Genomic DNA, 19062 nt, shown 5'->3' with positions numbered 1-19062 from the left:
TAGGAAAAGTCTACTGTGCCTTTGATTCCACTTTGAAAAAATATTTCCCAAGAGCCACCCCTCCCCTTACAACATGCCTATGTATGGTATTTCAATTAAAGTAGTGGGGAAAAGAGATAATTGAGTACATGAGTAGAAGTTGCACCCATTCCTTTCTAACTATTTATACAAGTAGTTCATTTGTATTTAGCAAAAAACAAAACAAAAGCCCCAACCCTTTATTTTTCCTCTTTCTAAATGTAATACAAGTTCATTGTGGAAAATTGAGAATATAGAGATCAATGAAATAGGAAAAAAAACCTTGACCTGTAAACAATAAAAATTTGTCTCTAATTCTGTAACAGAAAAAAACATTATTGCTATTTAATGTTATAACACATCCTTTCAGTGATGTTTATGTATATATGCCATTTAATTTTTTCTTTTTTCTTTTCTCACATGAGCAAAAAGTGGGTTTAGTGGTTAATTTTTTAAAAAGTTGAATGCATCGAGAATGTGTTTCCATGTCATTAACTTATTTTTCAACATCATTTTTTAAGAAGTTTATTTATTTTGAGATGAAGAGTGAGAACCAGTGGGGAAAAGGCAGAGAGAAAGGGGGACAGAAGATCCAAAGCAGGCTGTGCACTGAAAGCAGAGGGTCCCATATGGGGCTCAAACTCATAAACCCTGAGATCATGATCTGAGCCGAAGTTGGACTCTTAACTGACCGAACCACCCAGGCATCCCTCAACATCATTTTTAATAAAAGTCCAATATTCTACTGGGTGAACAGATAGTAATTTATTTAACTAATCTCCTATTGTTAAAATAGATGTATATTTAAAAAAATATATATGTATTAGTAAGCAACATACAATAAGCATAAAGCAATATATGATATGCTTTTTAAAACACTTCTAGTGTGGGTGTATCTGTTTCCTTTTAGTCTTCATTCTAGAATCTAGTTCTGCAGTAAGACCTGACAAAATTTAAATTGTAAAACAATGGGATGTTGCCATTGATTCATTATATCTTTTACTCACTTATTCAACAAAATACTCATTGACTGCCTACTCTGTGCCAGGAACTGTGCTGGATATTCAAGATTTAATGATTAAGAATGTAGAAATAGTCCTCATTCTGAAGAAGTTTAGTTTGTGTGGGAGAGACACAATAAGTAATTACAATAAAGTAATTGGATAGGTGCCATCACAGAGGAAGTACAAACATCCAAGGGAGCATAATAGAGAGGTACTCTGGGGAAGGAGTGGTTAAGTGAAAATGTTGACATTGCATGAGAATTCTCTGTGACATATTCTCATGGTTGCAAAAGGCTTCAAATATCATTTAGTTCAAACCTCCTCTGCCACTGGAATTCTCTGTCAAGTGGTGATCTCATAACACAGGACTTTGCAGTATGGTCAGTGGATTTAGATCTGCATGTGTGATTTGGGACACATTGCTTAAAATTCCTATGCCTGCTTCATCTGTAAAATGGGATAATAATAGTACCCACTTAAAGGTGTGGTTGTGATAGAAGATATAATATAGGCAAAGCACTTAAAAGAAGGTCTAGCACATAGTGTACATGCAATTCATGTGTACTCAGTTCGTGCAGTGGTCATGTTGATGGGGAACATTTGAATTGTAAGAAAGTCATTCTTCATGACAGGCTGAAATTGGGCCATTGTAGCTTTAAAAATTTTTTTTTTAATGTTTGAGAAAGAGAGAGAGAGACAGCATGAGTCACAAAAGCGCGGAGAGACACAGAATCTGAAGCAGGCTCCAGGCTCTGAGCTGTCAGGACACAGCCCAATTCGTGAATCGCAAAATCATGACCTAAAATCGTATGCTTAACCGACTGAGCCACCCAGGCGTCTCGGGCCATTTTATAGCTTTTACCTGGAAGGTGTTCTCACCTGAAAAATGGAAGAAATCTCAGGGAGGTAGATTTTGGTTCAATTTAATGAACTAGTTTTTAACATAGAGCTAAAAGAAATGGACTGCTTCAGGAGGGGTGATTAAAATAACCACACCTCTTTTTGGTTGCAGAAATTTCCTTGGCTAAAATTCAAAAGAGCAGATATCTGAGCTTATCTGTACTACAAATGGACTCTGAAATGCATTTGGAAAGCACGTGAACACAGACACATTAAACTTTGAATTTGTACTAAGTAACACTGTTATTGGCAAGCTCAACTCTAAATTACAGATTTGCATCAGAACATGAGCGTATTATCTTGCATTTAATTCCACAAATGAATTAATATTCCCACAACATTCAGATTAAATTTGGCTCTGTAACAGAAAATTGGGAGCCACTCTCTTTTGCTGTTTTTGAATCAATCAGTATTTGTGGTGAAATTTAGATTATGGCATTGGCAATCAGAACCAGCCTTTTACCAGAGACCCCTCAAATTATTTTTCCTGCAATAAAGAGACATTAAAAACAAGACAAAAGGAGCCATTTTATATATTTTTTAATAACCTTGTTTCCAAGGTTTAAGTGAAATAAATATGCCTACTGTTGAGAGAAATTCTTACCATGGGTTTCCTAGTATGAAAGTTTTATGACAAATTTTAAACTAATGGAAACAACTACGCTTTGGAACAGAATGTGAGTGGGAATTGATGAGTACTTATCAGTTTTGAACTGATTTACAATTCATGAAGCCTGTAGATGACAGGAAAGAATGACTACTGCCTGAGGCACTTTGGTGAAGGTCACAGGAGTAATTAATAGAGGTCAGCGGCGCATGAGGTTTCTGAATGGAGCCTAGCAGGAGCCTGCTGTTACTGCTGCAGTGGCCATTCGATAACAGGGAGGGGCTGATTGTGTGGCCAGTCTCATCTCTTCACATATAGTATTTTCATGTCCTTCAAGATATAATCTGTCTTGTACAACCAAGAAGTTTATTCTTTGAGGATGTTATTTACTTTGGATTATTTCTACCAAAGAACTATGAAGGGATTTACATTTGAAAATTAGAAGTGGTGTCATAGAATATATTGTGTTTTTTTCTCCTTTAAAAAATGTGTGGGTCTTCTGCTCTTAGATGAGTTTACCAACTTTGAAGGGGCAATTTTGGGGGGCTCATTTGAAGTCAGAACTGACTTCCTTAGTTTCCTCTTGAAATTACTTCCACTTCTCACTTCTCAGTGAAGGTCAGTATTATCTATTCAAGCCAGAGAGGCTCAAATCTGAGTCTCAAAACTGTAGTATCTCTGAGGCACCTAGGTGGTTCAGTCAGTTAAGTGTCTGACTTTGGCTCAGGTCATGATCTCACAGTTCATGGGTTCAAGCTCTACCCACCCTGGTTGGGCTCTGTGTTGACAGCTCAGAGTCTGGAGCCTACTTTGGATTCTGTGTTTCCTTCTCTCTCTGCCCCTCTCCTACTCGTGCTCTGTCTCTCAAAGATAAATAAATGTTTTAAAAAAATTATGAAAAAAAAAGAAAAAAAACCTGTAGTATTTCAGAATTGGAAGGGACCTTAAAGAGTCTCTAGTCCAATCACTCATTTAACCTTCATCTAATTAGGCTTAACCATTATCTTAAAGGCTTAACCATCATCTAATTTGTGATTCCTCAAGTATTTGAGCATCTATTCAATACTAGTCACAGTATTTATTCTTCTGAATAATAGTTTCTGCCAGATATTGAGCATCTCTGGAAACAAAGATTTAGTCATAACAAGATACAGCCTGCCTTAGAGACAGGAACATTTTAATATGATGTAGCAAGTACTTTGCAGAGGTAATGCAGAGAACTGAGGAAAGAGAAGAAGGGTGCCTAGCCCACAAGAGGCTCCAAGAAGGGAAGATGTCTGATTTCTGAGAGTAGGGAACACTAGAACTAAGTCTTGAAGGATGAATAGGAATGATCACGTGACTGACAAATGTGTGTTCCAGGTAAGGAAACTGTGAGAGCAAAATCCTCGAGGGAACAAATATATCTCTCTAAATCTTGGTTTCCTTTTCAGTAATATTGTTTACTTTATAGGAATAAAGTTGTTGTGAAGCATAAATGAGAGAATATTTATCTTTATAAAAGACATAGTGCTCACCAAGTTATTATTATTATTATTATTATTATTATTATTATTACAACTACTATAGTAGATCAGTGCAGACCAGATGACCCTCCAGGCCCATAATTCTTGCCTGATAAATATACAAACATATCTATAGTAGGAATGTTCCAATCTGAAATCATTTCAGAGCCTAATGCTACTAGACACTTAAATCATAACAACCCCCCTCACTTTCTAAGAACCATATTGGTTTAGCTTCCCTTCGTGTTAGGTCAGGTCAACAGGAGTATACACCCAGGTTACCTGACAACTCTGTTTCCTCATGTAAAATAATTTACCACTCTGATATTATGACCAGTGTCTTATTAGTTTGGCAGTAACACTGATTTTAACACTTAGGTCTCATAGTCCTTCCTCAATTGACTAAAGAGAGTGGTGGGTCATCTCTTGCTTTCAAGATATCAAATGCACTGGTCTTTGCTCAGATTTCAGCTGTCCTTCCATTGGATCCAAAGTTTGCCCTAATCTAAACTGGAAGAACCCTCAACTCTGAAAAAAATGGTCTCTGAGGCAAACAACAGAACAGCTCTTTAGCCATATTCTGAATGAGGATTTACATTTTTTTGGTTGGAAACGGTTATTCCAGGGGTGCCCGGATGGCATAGTTGATTAGGCATCTGACTTTGGCTCAGGTCATGATCTCACAGTTTATGAATTCAAGCCCCATGCTGGGCTCTGTGGTGACAGCTCAGCACCTGGAGCCTGCTTCTGATTTTGTGTCTCCCTCTCTCTCTCTGCCCCTCCCCTGCTCATGCTCTGTCTCATAAATAAATAAACATTAAAAAATTATTTAATAAAAGAGAAATAGTTATTGCATTCCCATGGACAATCTTATGGTTTGAATTTTTTCTCTGATGAAAATAGAGGTGGCCAACCATCTACCATTACAGCTTCCCTAGAGATTCATATACAGAAGCCATCTTTTACGAGAATACACATTGCTTTTTTAGGAGTTACACATTGCTGTATAACTTTGACCCTGAAAGTCCTGTTGACCCCAAGACATCCTGGTCTTGCTAAACCAGATGAACTGTGAGTGAACCAGGAAGACTCCTTTTGTCTTCCTAGCCTAAGGCCAAATCTGAATAGGCCTTCATTGCCTCTTTCTCAAAGCCTATACCCCATAGTTGACCTTTGAGGTAAGACCTCAAGGTTTTACCACAATGATGACAAGAAGAAGCAAGAGCAGGTGAATTGCTGAACCCGAGTAGTATTGGCTTTATCTCCCCACCTCCAGGCCTCTTCAGGAGAGGGGGACCCTCTAAAAGCAGGACTCAGAACTATCCACAGCAACATCCTGGAAGAGAATAAAGCTAAGGTACCTAAGAACTGAGAGAAGGTGGAAAGAAAGCCATAACCCCCATAGAGCCCTTCATGCCAAAGCAAGGTCTTTTACCTTCTGACCCACTGAAAGCTGTATCTCCTAACAACATACCCTTAGAGTGTCCCGTCCAATACTCCTTGAAGGGAGGATAAAATTGTGTTGAATGGTGGTCGAGATGGGAGAGAGTAGAGGCTGGGATGGTGCTTGAACAACCCCAGAAATTGGCTTGTGCCACAAATAACTTGTAAAGGGCAAATAAAGTCATCTTACCCACTCTTGAAATTCACAGATGAGACAGAGTTCAGCATATCATGGGAGTGAAGAGCAAGGACTTTGGAGTCAAACTACCTCAATTTGAAATCCAGGTGGCCTCATACATTTACTTAGCCTTCCTTTTGCCTTAGTTTCCTTATTTTTAAAATGGTGATTATAATAACAGTAGAGTTTAGAATGGCTAAAAATGTTGGGGGGAGGAGGACATATGGTGGTGGCACAGGTTATACAACTAGGCAAATCCAGTTACAGTTGGAGATTTCAATACTTCTCTCAGTAATCAGAAACAAGTAAAGGAAAAATTATCAGTAAGAAAATAGGAGACCCGAGCAACACCTGATTGACATTCATAGAACACATAAAACACAACTAGACTCCACCAGCTGATCCAATGCCAGTTATTAGAGATTTTCTTTGTGTGTAACTTCTAACTTGATAAAAAATGAAAATGTACATAATTGCAGAACCAGTAGAACAATGATTCTTGCTAATATATATATATATATATATATATATATATATATATATATATATAACTCATCTCATATTTTTTCCCCTTCTGACTGCTCTATTGTCTTTACATGATTTTGATACTTTCTGCTTTTGGAATGTATAGTGTGAGGGACACCTCATTCATCCCTCTCCTGCCCTGGAATGTGGATGGGCAATGGAGGATGGCAGAGATGGGAAGGAGCATCTGGAGAAGGGCACTGAATTTCCAAAAATATTTCTATGTTATTATTTGACAATAATAATGAGGTAGGAGATGACTATGGGCCTTTGGCCATGTTCTCAGGCTATTATTTGTTGTTATTTTCTTGGCTTTCACTGAACTGCTCTGATTTCATCATCGTCTGTTTCTTATTCCAGCAAAGTAGGGTTAGGTGATGTAATAGTTGTCTAGGACATCCAAGATTGGTTTCCCTAACTACAAAATAGGCTTTTTAGCACCAATTAAGAATAGTGGGACAAAGCAGATCCTATACACAAGGAAATGAAAGTAAAAAAAAAAAAAAAAAAAAAAACAATGTGAGAAGAACATGAGATAGTGCAAGCAAATGAAGAAATCTATACTGCAGTGGATGAATCATTGTCCTGACTTCCCCTGGGTGTTGCTTGCTGAAGCCCTCCTGCTGAGATGTGCTTCTTGCAAGGCAGAATTGGAGATGAGTAAATAAGAAGGTGGTTATTCACTTTTATCACCACAGCAACCCACATGTCAGTTCAAGAAAATGCTCATGAAGAAAATTCTGTGAGGTTTTGGAATCAGAACCCAAATGACTTTCAGAATTAAAAGAATCAGAATAAGGACAGCACAATCACTTATCTGATGAAACAAGAGAAGGCCTGATGGAGATCATCTTGGCGCATTAGGAAAACAACCTCAGGGCTCCTGCTGACCGGACACTTTTCCTGAGTACTATTAATTATAATGCATTATTAGCTAACTGCAGGCAGCGGACACCTTTTGCATGTTAACTAAAGTGCAGCAGCCATTTAGCTAGTGGGGCCTGCTCAGTCTTTAAAATTGTCTTAATCATTAGTGAATTAGTTAAACTATAACGTTAGCAGATAAAAATAATCACCCGTGTCCCTTGGGAACAAGTCTAAACTGGAACTGGTTGTCAGAGGCTCTGAATACAGACGTTCCTGACTGTGCAGATTGATGGATGACAATCAACACAGTTCCAGACAGAGCCAGCTTCACCTTGTCTCCTCAGGGTTATGCAATATCGTGAGATCATCATTATAGGGTTGGTTGCTGCTTCAGAGTGTTGTGGGTGTGTGAAAGGGCAGCGGTACCATGGCCTTTATATTCAGTTCTCAATCATTCAGAGATTGATGATGCAGTTAGCAAATTTTTGAAACTCATGTTCCTTTCAGTGCTCTTTTTGGGCCATTTCACTGATTATTAATGGCTCCACCTGGGGAGGTCTGGAAATAATGCTGAAACTCAATCAAGCCTCCTTGGCAGTTCTGGAAAGAGGTTTTGAGTGTAGCTCAGAGACTGTGAAGAGAAGCTAAAATTGTGCTTTAGGATTATCTCTGGATTTTGTTGATTGGCATATTCCTTTTCTGCTGCAAATCACCTAGAGTTAGCAGAATAAACAAGGCTTACATTGTTTGGCTTGGGTTCATGTTTTGATAATTGACCATAGCCAGAAAACATGAAAAAAAAATCTCTCCTCAAGTAACCTGAGAAGTTCATTGCCTTTTATTTTATGCAAATTTTAAAGAAACATTAAATGGATGTTTAAAATTTTATATACAATAAAATTCACTCTTTTTGGTATAGTTCTATGCGTTTAGACAAATATGTAGTCCAGGAAACCACCACTACAATCAAGATAAAGAACAGTTCTATGACTCCCCCACGGTCCCTCACGCAGCCCCTTTACAAATTAACCCTGTTCCTTTGCAAATACTACCATAATCTGATTTCTAGCCCTATCCTTTTGTCTTCTAGATATTGTGTTCGTGGAATCATAGATTATGTAGCCTTTTGAGTCTTGTTTTGTTTATTTAGCCTATTATATCTGAGATTCATCCATGTTGTTTCATGCGTTAAATTAATTAAAGGAGGCCATTAGACTGAAGTGGCTTTAATGCCTTGGCAGCCTATATGAACAGATCAAACAAAACCTAAGCCTGTAAATCCTTCAAGGGTAAGAAATCAAAATCTAAGGATGGCCAATCACAACCAGCCAACTAGGCTTTCCCAAATAAAGCAACCCTATAACCAATCCAATAATTATTTGCTGTGTCTCTGTGTCTTCTCCATGAAAGTCTTGCCCCTAGCTCCTCTTGATGGAACACTCCTAACCACATCTTTTTGGCACTTCACAATTCAAATTGATTTTTGCTTAAATACACTCTTAAAATTTTTAATATGCCTCAGTTTAACTTTTAACACATTTTACACTCATTCTTTCTTTTTTATTGCTGAGTCATATTCTATAGTTTCTCTATCCATTCCTCAGTTAAATGACATTTGAGCAGTTCTAGTTTTTGCTGATTATGAAAAAATCCACTATAAACATTTATGCAGCATGTGTGTGTGTGTGTGTGTGTGTGTGTGTGTGTGTAAACATAAGTTTTTATTTCTTTTGAATAAATGTCTGAGGGTAAGATTGCTGGTTCTTATGTTAAGTATATATTTAACTCTATAAGAAACTGCCAAACTATTTTCCAAAAGGGCTCTACAATTGTGCATTCCAACCAGGAGTGAACAAGAGTTCCAGTTTTTCTGAATCCCCTCTAGCAGTTGGTATTATTAAGTAGTTTTCTTGTTATTGATTTCTAGCTTAATTTTGTAATGTTTATTTTTTATTTTTCAGAGAGACAGAGAGAGAGTGTGAGCAGAGGAGGGGCAGAGAGAGAGGGGGGCAGAAGATCTGAAGTGGGTTCTGCACTGACAGCAGAGAGCCCGATGTGGGGCTCAAACTCATGAACCATGAGATAGCGACCTGAGCCGAAGTCAGACACTTAACTGAGCCACCCAGGCACCCCCAGGTAAAAATTTTAAAAACAGTTATTTGTGCTTCAAAAAAATCCTGTAATTTAAGCAGAATTCATGCCATCGTCACTTTAATTTTACGTAGGAGCAAATGATTGAAACTTTAGAAGATTATGTAACCTACCCAGAATGACTCATCTGATAACTTAATAATCAACGCTGAACATTGGAGTGCAGTTGGTTTACTGGGGTTAGTCCAGGTACCAATTATCCCCTGGATTCCTGCTCAGGGTGTGAGCTCACCTAGCACTTTCTCTGCTGAAAAGGGACAGTTCATTTGATACAAGCAACCTCAAGTTTTCTACTCTTTGTCCCCAAATATCTCCATATCTTTATTCATTTTTTATTTTTCTCTCACCTTTCTGTCTCCTCCTTTTTAATATCACTACCTGTGATTTTTGTAACAAACTTTCCCACTCTTTGCTTATCCTCCTCTTCCTCTTCCTAAAAGCCTTTCTCTATTTTTCTTTTTCTTTAGTCTATAAACACATTCACACACTTCCCATTATAATAAAACCTGATTGTTTTTCAAATTGCAGACCCATTTCTCTTCTTTTTCTCACCATCTATTTCTAAAAGAAGGTTAACTTCCCCACATTTATTTTTATCCTGTTACAAACATAATATACATGCACAATGAAGATGATTTGGACCACACACACACTGTCTGAAATCCTACCACCCAAGGATAACCACTAACCTCTGTTAACATTGTTCTGTCTCCTTCTCTCCTTCTCTCCTTCCTCACCCATCTCTCTCTTTCTACCCATTTTTACTTTCTTGATCTCTCTCATTTGTCTAAAACATATTGTGTATGTATAATCTCATCTACTTTTGTGCTATATAGCTTTTTGAAGGTCAATTTAATACTTTAAAATGTTATTTAATTTTTATAAAAGAATGCATGTCTTGATTCAAAGGTCAATAATAGTACAAAGTTTATATTAAAAATATTTTAAAAACTACAAAACATAGTTTCTTGCCCCATTCTTCTCCACCCACAAATCTTGTAGATGAACACTTGAAAAGTTTTTAAATATCCCTTAGAGCTTTAATGTTCATGTTCTAATTCATGTGCTATATTGTTCAGGGTCCCAGCAGAAAAAGAGATGATTAAAGAAGTTTAATGAAGAGATGATTTACAAAGGAGGAAGGATGGTAAAGCACCGGGACTTGTATCAGTGGAACTAATAATAGTAGGACGCCATTACCAACTCTAGGATTTAGAGGGGCAATGCCAGAGGATGATTACCAGACAACAGTAAGAACAGTAGCTGGAGGAGAGGGCCCACCTTGCAGGATCTGTGACCATAGGTGGAGGAATGCAGACACTGCCCAGCCAAGGGTGGGCAGGTGGAAGCTGCAGGAACCAATAGTCTGCTTTCTACTGCTTCTGTCCTCCCATTTCCCCCAGTACGTCCCCTTAAGCAAATCCAACTAGAAGCTAAAGATAAGGAACCCAGATGAGCAATGGTGTGAAGAGACCAGTCCTGAGGCACAGGTTAGAAAGGGTTACAACAGATCTGCAAGAGCACAGGGAAAATTACCAGCACTTGGCTTATGCTAATATTTTTTTGCTTTATGGATTTATGTGTTGACAACTTACTATGATAATAATTGAGCTTTTTTTCCTCACACTTGCTCACCTTCTCTGTCCATATACCTTGTGATGTAGTACCTTGTAAATTTAACTTGGAAACAAAAATTGTAACAATATCCAGTTTTACATAATTATGGAAGCAATTATTCACTGCCAAGCCAAATAGTGTACTATGATGTTTCCTTTTTATGCCATTCCCTACCCTACTCTCTTTCCAGGAATTCATAATTGCCCCATATCTTCATTTTTTAGTTTTCTATGTGTTTGTCACTTTTTTCCCTTAGTGTTCCAAATTTTTCTTCATATGGCCAAATGCATCAGAGAAACTTCCGGTTTTATTTTCCCACGGAATGTTCTTTTCCTTACTTCACCTTTGAATGAGTTGCTTTCTTGGCCCTGATGCTAGCTGTCCACCTATGACTTTTGTCCTGAGATTTATCTTTCTTTCTTCTCTTTTGCTGAATTCCACGTCTTACTCTTTCTCTTGGTTTTCTTCTTTGTTTTGTAGACTACACCATCTATGTGTTTCATGAGAGAAGGTGCAGAAAAGATAATATTTTGAGTCGTGCATTTCTGGAAATATCTTTATTTTACTTTCTCACTCAATGGGTAATATGTCTGGGGATGGAATTCTAGGTTGAAAATCATTGTCCTTCAGAATTTTACAGGCCTTGCTCCACAGCCTTTTAGCTTCCATAGTTGCTGTTCACATATCACATGCTGTTATGACTCTTGTTCCTTTGTGTGTGACCTGTATTTCCCTTCCAGATGCTTTAATATGTACTCTTAATCTCTGGTGTTTGGAAATTTCATGGTGAAATTTTGGGTTTTGTTGATTGTATTTGACACAAAATGAACAATCTCATCTTGTATTTCAGCTCAGCAAATTTTCAGTATAAGGTATCTTTAATAAGTTTTTCCCTCTATTTTGTTTTTTCCTCTTTTGAACTCCTGTTGTTTGGAGTCTGGATCATCTGATTCCCTAAATTTTATTCTGCACCCTGCTCCAACCCCAACATTTAGTTCCTGAATAACTTGTAATAATTGTTTTCAAAGTTTCATGTTTTAGCTCTTATTATGGGCCAAAATATACACTTTTGTGCCCAATAACGTGCCTACTGTGCATTAAGCCAGTTCTTTCCAAATACCTCTTTCATAATCAACCTTCTCAGTAGATCCCAACTCTCACTATGTTGCATTGTCCCAGAGTGTTAAGATTTTAGAGGTGCCAAACAAAAAAATATTTGGGAATAATTTTTAGTTATGAAGCCTGCCTTAATTAAGGTGGCAGAAGAAATAGTATATTTTGGCCCAAGTTAGAATATTTTGAATTCAGGCTTTGTAGGACAAGATAATGACCACTTTTGTTTAGCAGAACTTACCTAATTATTTTCAAAGTGTATTGCTCCTGAGGGAATGACCCATAAAAGTAAAGAAAGTAAAACATCTGTGAGAAATGGCGGAGACAGACTTATGGCAAGTATCCATGCCTAATCTCTATTTACCTGTGGAAGTACTGGAATTCAAACATGAGATGGCTGTCACAGGAAAAAGTATGAAAGTACTTATGGGAAGTGAAAAATTAAGTGAAATAGAAAGTAAATCTGATTTGGAAAATTAGTTTGACAATGAAAATTGAAATTTGCCCATTAGGTTATGTTAGATATTTTCTGTGAGTTGAACAAGCTCATAAGCCAAATCCAAGTTCTAATGGTTTGATGTATATAAGGCATGTGACAAAACAGAGAAATTTTGTTATATATGTGAAAATATGTAAAATTAGTATTTCAATTCTCCTAACCCTTTCTCAGTATATCAGATGAAGCAAGTTGCCTTTAAGTGAAAGATTCAATGGTATTATTAATAGTCTTTTGTTAAAACCTTTTTGGTTTTACTGCCCACAAACTAAATGAGGAATGACTGTAACAACTGGATAACAAATCCTTACACAATATAATTTGTTTGATTTCAACAAAATTAAAGAATGTTCAACTAAGCTGTTAGCTGGTTATTAAAATTTCTTTTTGCGATCAATTTTTATGTGCTTTTTGGCTATAATTTGGAGATAGTTTATGGAATAAATGTTCTATTCCTATATTATTATTTATGAAAACAAGATTTTAATATATCAGTAGTAACACAGTAATATCAGTATTTATGCTGATCACTCTTTAATTTTAGCTGTATGAAATATCCATCTATTAATATTTAACTGATTGAAAAATAACTCCTGCTTTTCACTGAGATGAAATTTAAATTAATGATTTTAAAAATTAGTAATTCTATCAAAATCTGCAACACAGGTTTTTTTTTTCCATCATTTGTGTACCACTAACAACAATAAATGTTAACACAATCCAGAAAAAAATGTTAAACGTTTGGACCTTTATAAACATGGAACATTTTTTTTCTTTTTAAATTTTATTTAAATTCTAGTTAGTTAACTTTCAGTGCAATATTGGTTTGAGTGATTCATCTCTTACATATAATACCTGGTGCTCAGTATAACAAGTGCCCTCCTTAATACCCATAATCCATCTAGCTCACCCCCCATCCACCTCTCTCCATCAACCCTCAGTTTGTTCTCTATCATGAAGAGTCTCTTATGGTTTGTTTTCCCCCTCTCTCTCTTTTTCCCATTCCCATGTGTTCATCTGTTTTGTTTCCTAAATTCCACATATGAGTGAAATAATATGGAATCTGCCTTTCTTTAACTGACTTGTACACTCTAGCTCCATCCATGTCCTTGCAAATGTTAAGATTCCAATTTTTTCATGGCTGAGTAATATTCCATTGTGTGTGTGTGTGTGTGTGTGTGTATGTGTGTGTGTGTATATATATATATGTATATGTATATATATGTATACATATATACACCACATATTCTTTATCCATTCATCAGTTGGACACTTGGGCTTTTTCCATAGACATGGGACATTTTTGAACATAAAAATTCAAATTATAGATATTTTTGTTGCAGAAACTCACAATAGAATCATCAGAGTTATTTTAAAGCATACAAATTTATTATTTGGGATGAAATTCTTTGGAGGAAATGAGGAAATACGAGAATAGAGAAGAATGCAGTAAAATTTCCAACTGTTAATATATATGTATATATATATGTATGTATGTATGTATGTATGTATGTATGTATATTTTAGAGAGAGAGAGGGTGTGCCTGAATGTGCATGGAGCAGAGTGGCAGAGAGAGAATCTTAAGCAGTTTCCTCACTCAGCATGGAGCGCGATGCCAGGCTTGACCCCATGTCCCTGGGATAATGACCTGAGCTGAAATCAAGAGTCAGACACTCCACTGACTGAGCCACCCAGGCACCCCATATGTATGTGTATATATATATTTTAATGGTTGTGGTAACCAATTACTATGGTATTTAAATTCCATTGGATAAATAGAGGAAAGAAATTTTTAAAAAATTGTTTTTAAGTTTCTTTATACTGAGAGAGAGACAGGACAGAGAGAGCAAGTGGGGGAGGGGCAGAGAGAGAGGGAGAAAGAGAATCCCAAGCAGGCTTTGCACTGTCAGCCCAGAGCCTGATGCGGGGCTTGAACTGTGAGATCATGACTTGAGCTGAAATCAAGAGTCTGATACTTAGCCAACGGAGCCACCCAGGTACCCTAAGCAGAACAATTTTTAAATATCAATATATACTATATTTAAAAAAATTACATCCTTTGCAGCTATTTAAACAAAACTTTTATATATCAACTTAAAAATGTAGTAACCACTATAGTTGTTTTCTGTTTTCTCCTTTTTACTGTATTTGTTTTCAACTTTTATCCCTTTTATGAGAATGCAAGTAATTGAGGATATGGACCTTTTTTTCCAAATTTTGTGTCTTTCACAAAATTTTAACAAAGTGTCTTATTCATAGTGAGAGCTCAACTAAATATTTACTGAATAAAATTATTTTTATTTTTATCAAAAGGAGTTATTTATTTCTCTTCAATTATTTTTACCTAGCCTTCAGGTTAGTTTTTCCTACCAATGATAATAGAAACAACTGCCTAGCGGAAATAAAATTTGGATTTGAAAAGTAACTCACAGGGGTGCCTGGGTGGCTCAGCCGGTTGAATGTCCGACTCTTGATTTCAGCTTGGGTCAGGGTCCCAGTGTTGTGGGATTGAGCCCTGCATCGGACTCCATGCTGAGTATGGACCTACTTAAGATTCTCTCTCTTTCTCTCTCTCTCTCTCTCTCTCTCTGCCTCCACCCCAGCTTGTGTGCTCTCTAAAAAACTAAAATAAAAAAATAAATAAATGAAAAAAAGTAACTCACATATTATCTTTAAAATGAGAATAGGAACAATATTGTGAGAAGGAAACAGGATATACAGAAAAACCAATATTTATTTTCTTAAATGTAGTTATTTTTAATATAAAAGGAAGCAACACTAAGCATTCAGAAATGTATTCATTGACATAAAACTCTAGTGGATATATACCCCTAACTACAAGTCTCTTTTCACTATGATTCTTTCTAATGTGCACCAAATTAGAAAGCAGTAAAAACACCAGCAGATGGCTGGAGTGGTCATGGATAGAATTATAAAGAAAAATATATATTCTTTTATCCTTTACTCAACACCTCTGCTTAGGACACCCATAAACACAAGATATCGCCTAATGTTGCCTTATTTCCTGCATGTGTTTGTTTTAATAAGCTAGCCAGAAGTAGCTTATGCACGCACACGGGTTTACGTGTACATACAACACTTTTGCAATTTTTGAGGTTTACCAAGAAGGTTTGGTCTTGTCCTGTGATTATAATCTTGCTGAATTACATTTAAATAGACAGCATTTTACTGTGTACTTGGTATTATCCAAGACATAATATTATAGTGACCTCTTAAAAAATAACATAACTTAGGCAAAATCAAACTTTAAAAATACAATAAAAACTCATAACCAACTTAGAAATGTTGTTTGGGTTTAGGAATTAGAATAGCCTAATATCTCCCCTAATTTTTACCATTCCCCTGTCATTGTAAGATTGTTGCTTGAAGTAAGAAAATATTATCTTGAATTTATAAAATTTCTTATATTCAAAAGATACATTTGGGGGGAAACTTTAAAAAAAGAAAGGAAAAATTTGGAACTATCTTGTATACGACAAACTTTTATCTTAGCAGTATCTTAATGAATACTAATTCTAGGTAACATTTATTGAGCACCTCCTGTGTAGCAGGAACTCTACTACAATGCTCACAGCTCTCTGAGGTAGGTAATACTGCTGTGCCCATTTTACAAGAGAGGCCTCCATGTCACGGTTCATGCATGGCAAAAGGCACAGATGGGAATATTCATACCCTGGTCTTCCTGAACTGCTTATTAGACTGTGAGCTTCTGGAGGAGGAGGCGGGCAGTGTCTTAGTGTATCTCAGCCCCATCACAGTGTTGACTGAATAGAGGAGAAAGTTAGAGAAGTCCCTTTCACTGAGGTGATGGCAGTGGGCAATAGCTAGGAGAGTGGCCAGACCAAGAATTGCAATCATGCTTCTAACAGGCTAAGAGAAAAGTCACATTTGTTAGGACGTTAGGGTATGAAAACACTTCCACAAACATCATAGACTACTATGAAAATTAAATGTTCAAACTCATAGCTAATTCCCTTGGATTCTATCTAGTTAATCAGGGCCAATTTTAGCATTTGTTATGAGGTATCCCATTGAAGACCTAGGAGTTTCTATTATGTGAAGCTAGTTCCTTTGTCCGGCTACAACGCTTTGACTGCTCATTACTTGACATTAAGGTTTCTTTTCAACACACTTGTATCTCTGCAAGGAAAAAAATAAGGAAGGGAAACATTGTAAATTACTTTAGTTTCTCTGAGGCAGAAAACTTCAGGCTCTGAATTTCTGGTGTTTATGTGTCAGTTGAAATAACCAATTAGAAGTTAAAAGTGATCTTTTGGGTTCTTCATTTAAACTTAACTTTTCTTAGTAAATGAGATCAGGAATAGCAATTGGATTAAATCACACTCATCACCTAGAAAAATGTTAAATTTCTTTATCAGTGTGACTTTGGGCTTCTCAAAGACCACCAACAAGAGGACAGACAAGAGCCACACAAGAGCCATTCCCCTGATCCTGCCCTGTTCAGAGTCCCCATATTTTTACCTAGATTCACAAGTTAGTACAAAAATCTTCTGAAATATTTAAGCTCTCTTTAACTGTATCCTGAAGTCTTAAGTAAAAATAATTTATTCCAAATTGGCCCAAAGGGAATAAAAAGCAAAGTGAAAAGAAATAATTTTATGTTGTTTGGACTGCCAAATTATGTAAAAAGTAAACAACTTAGGGAAAAAAACCAAAACCAAAAAACTAGTGTTCTGCATTTTTTTTCCCTCCACTCATAAAAAGTACTCTAAAAAAGTGCCTTTCTTTTAAGCACATTAAAGCAAACATTGAAAGGATTGACTCAGTACTCCACGTTGTGGGGAAAACAGCCTGGAGATATTTTAGCTGCCTGCTAAGCCTTTGGTATCCATCAGAACTGTATTTCCATAGTTGTGAAACTGACTGTAAATGAAAGTCTGTTTAATCATCTGTGTATTTCCAATTTGCCTACATAGGTAAAAGCACTTAGGACAGTGCCTGGCACATAGATAGTACATAGTAAATGTTAGCAATAGCAATAGAATAGCTGAGATAGCATCCATAGATTGCCATGACAAAGAAGAAACATCAAGAGGGATGATCATCTAACCAGAAATGTAAATAGGGATTTTGATGAAGTCTGAAACTGAACATTCAGGAAGTTTCAGAAGCCCCCATTGAGGAATCCTCCAACCTCCTCTTTCACCTTGTCTTGAAACATAATTCAGAAAATCCTTTTTAACAAACAGAGCAAACCTTTATTTCAAATTTCCCTTAGGCTGCTGTAACGTATTTAGCATTTGAGGAGATACAAAAATGCCCAACTTAATCACTATTTGGATGTATTTTATAAAAACACAGCTCAGAAAACCAGGCTGTGTTCAATATTAAAAGCAAACCAAAATATAGCTCCAAGGATTGAACCAGCAAAGAATTAACATAGTTTATAATAGTTAGTAATATTAACTGATAACCCAGGCTACATGACCAATAAACTCTTTTCAAGTGTTTAATCTTACAAAAAATCAAGCCAAGGAACTAATGTTTTTCCCTGAGTTCTGAAAGATTTGGTAAGTCTACCAAAAATAAAAGTTTTTCTTTACGCACATATCTTAATATATTCACAAACCATTCCACATGAAAATACAAAATAAAACATTAAACAATATAAATTCAATATGCAAGAAAAAAAGCTGAGTGGGAGAAAAGGAAAAGTTATCAATTTTAACACGGACCTTATTGCCACTAGCCAAATCTTTAGTATGAGGTCCATAGGTAAGAAAATTCCAACATAATCATATGCATATATGTAAATTAGTTGCATCTTCAGGTTTCTAGCTACATGCTTAATGAAGCATTAACGTGATATATTGAAACAGCTTTCATTTCAGGAGAACCTTGTTATAAAAAATAGAACTGGGGGAATACCTGAGTGGCTAAGTCAGTTAAGCATCCGACTCTTGATTTTGGCTCATGTCACAATTTCACAGTTGTGAGATTGAGCCCCACGCTGGGCTCCGTGCTGAGTGCGGAGCCTGCTTAAGATTCTCTCTCTTTCTTCCCCTCCCCAGCACCCCCTCTTAAAAAAAAAAGAGTAGAGCTAGCAACATTAGAATGTACTTGCCCTTTGGGAGAGCAAAATGAGCTAGACTTTTGGTTTACTTAATTACAGAGTCTTACTATCAAAAATAGATGCTCTAACTTAAAAAAATACTTTTTTTGGTAATACTTGATGACATTACTGAGAAGAACCCAGAAACGTTCTCTAAAAAAGAAAACAATCCTTCAAGATGTAGATATAATATTCTCAAAGAACTGTCATTTAAAAACACACAACCTCCTTTCTATTCCTTTTTATGTCCCAAATCAGATAATCTTTACACAGTCTCTGAGGCTCCAAGGAATTCCATTTCCACGGCGGCTTTGGGCGCTTGGGCTGAGCCACTCTTCTTTCGGAATTCTGCCGCGATTTCCTCAAAGGACTTTCCTTTGGTTTCCGGAACTTTGAAAAATGTAAACAGAGTAAAGGCCAGGACCACTCCAGCGAAGAGGAAAAACACATAAGGTCCACAGAACTTCTGCACAGAGAACAAATAGAGTTCCAATTAGCCGTCGTTCTACTCCACTGTTCAGCAAATCTGCACAATATTAGGCT

General features: G+C 36.5%; 1 protein-coding gene and 1 long non-coding RNA gene across 12 annotated transcripts in view; one reads left to right on the top strand and one right to left on the bottom strand.

Moving 5' to 3' along the window:
* Positions 1 to 9122: 9122 nt before the first annotated feature.
* LOC109503571 overlaps positions 9123 to 19062 on the top strand; it is a 125222-nt gene continuing 115282 nt past the window's right edge. For 6 of the 9 annotated variants that reach the window (XR_006585262.1, XR_006585264.1, XR_006585261.1 and 3 more), the window contains exon 1: positions 9123 to 9183. This is a non-coding gene — a long non-coding RNA (uncharacterized LOC109503571). The other 3 variants (XR_006585267.1, XR_006585268.1, XR_006585266.1) reach the window with 3 other exon arrangements.
* The window catches only part of SLC2A2 (solute carrier family 2 member 2), a 34127-nt gene continuing 30206 nt past the window's right edge, over positions 15142 to 19062 (bottom strand). For all 3 annotated transcript variants that reach the window (XM_003991916.5, XM_045037273.1, XM_045037272.1), the window contains one exon: positions 15142 to 18985. In XM_003991916.5, coding sequence (XP_003991965.1) covers positions 18785 to 18985 — 201 coding nt within the window. In that variant the 3' untranslated portion in view covers positions 15142 to 18784. The remainder of the gene's footprint in view (positions 18986 to 19062) is intronic.

Source organism: Felis catus, chromosome C2 (genome assembly GCF_018350175.1).
Source record: "Felis catus isolate Fca126 chromosome C2, F.catus_Fca126_mat1.0, whole genome shotgun sequence".
Taxonomy (NCBI): domain Eukaryota; kingdom Metazoa; phylum Chordata; class Mammalia; order Carnivora; family Felidae; genus Felis; species Felis catus.
Note: the sequence above shows the minus strand (reverse complement) of the source record. Positions and strands in the feature narration are given on the sequence as shown.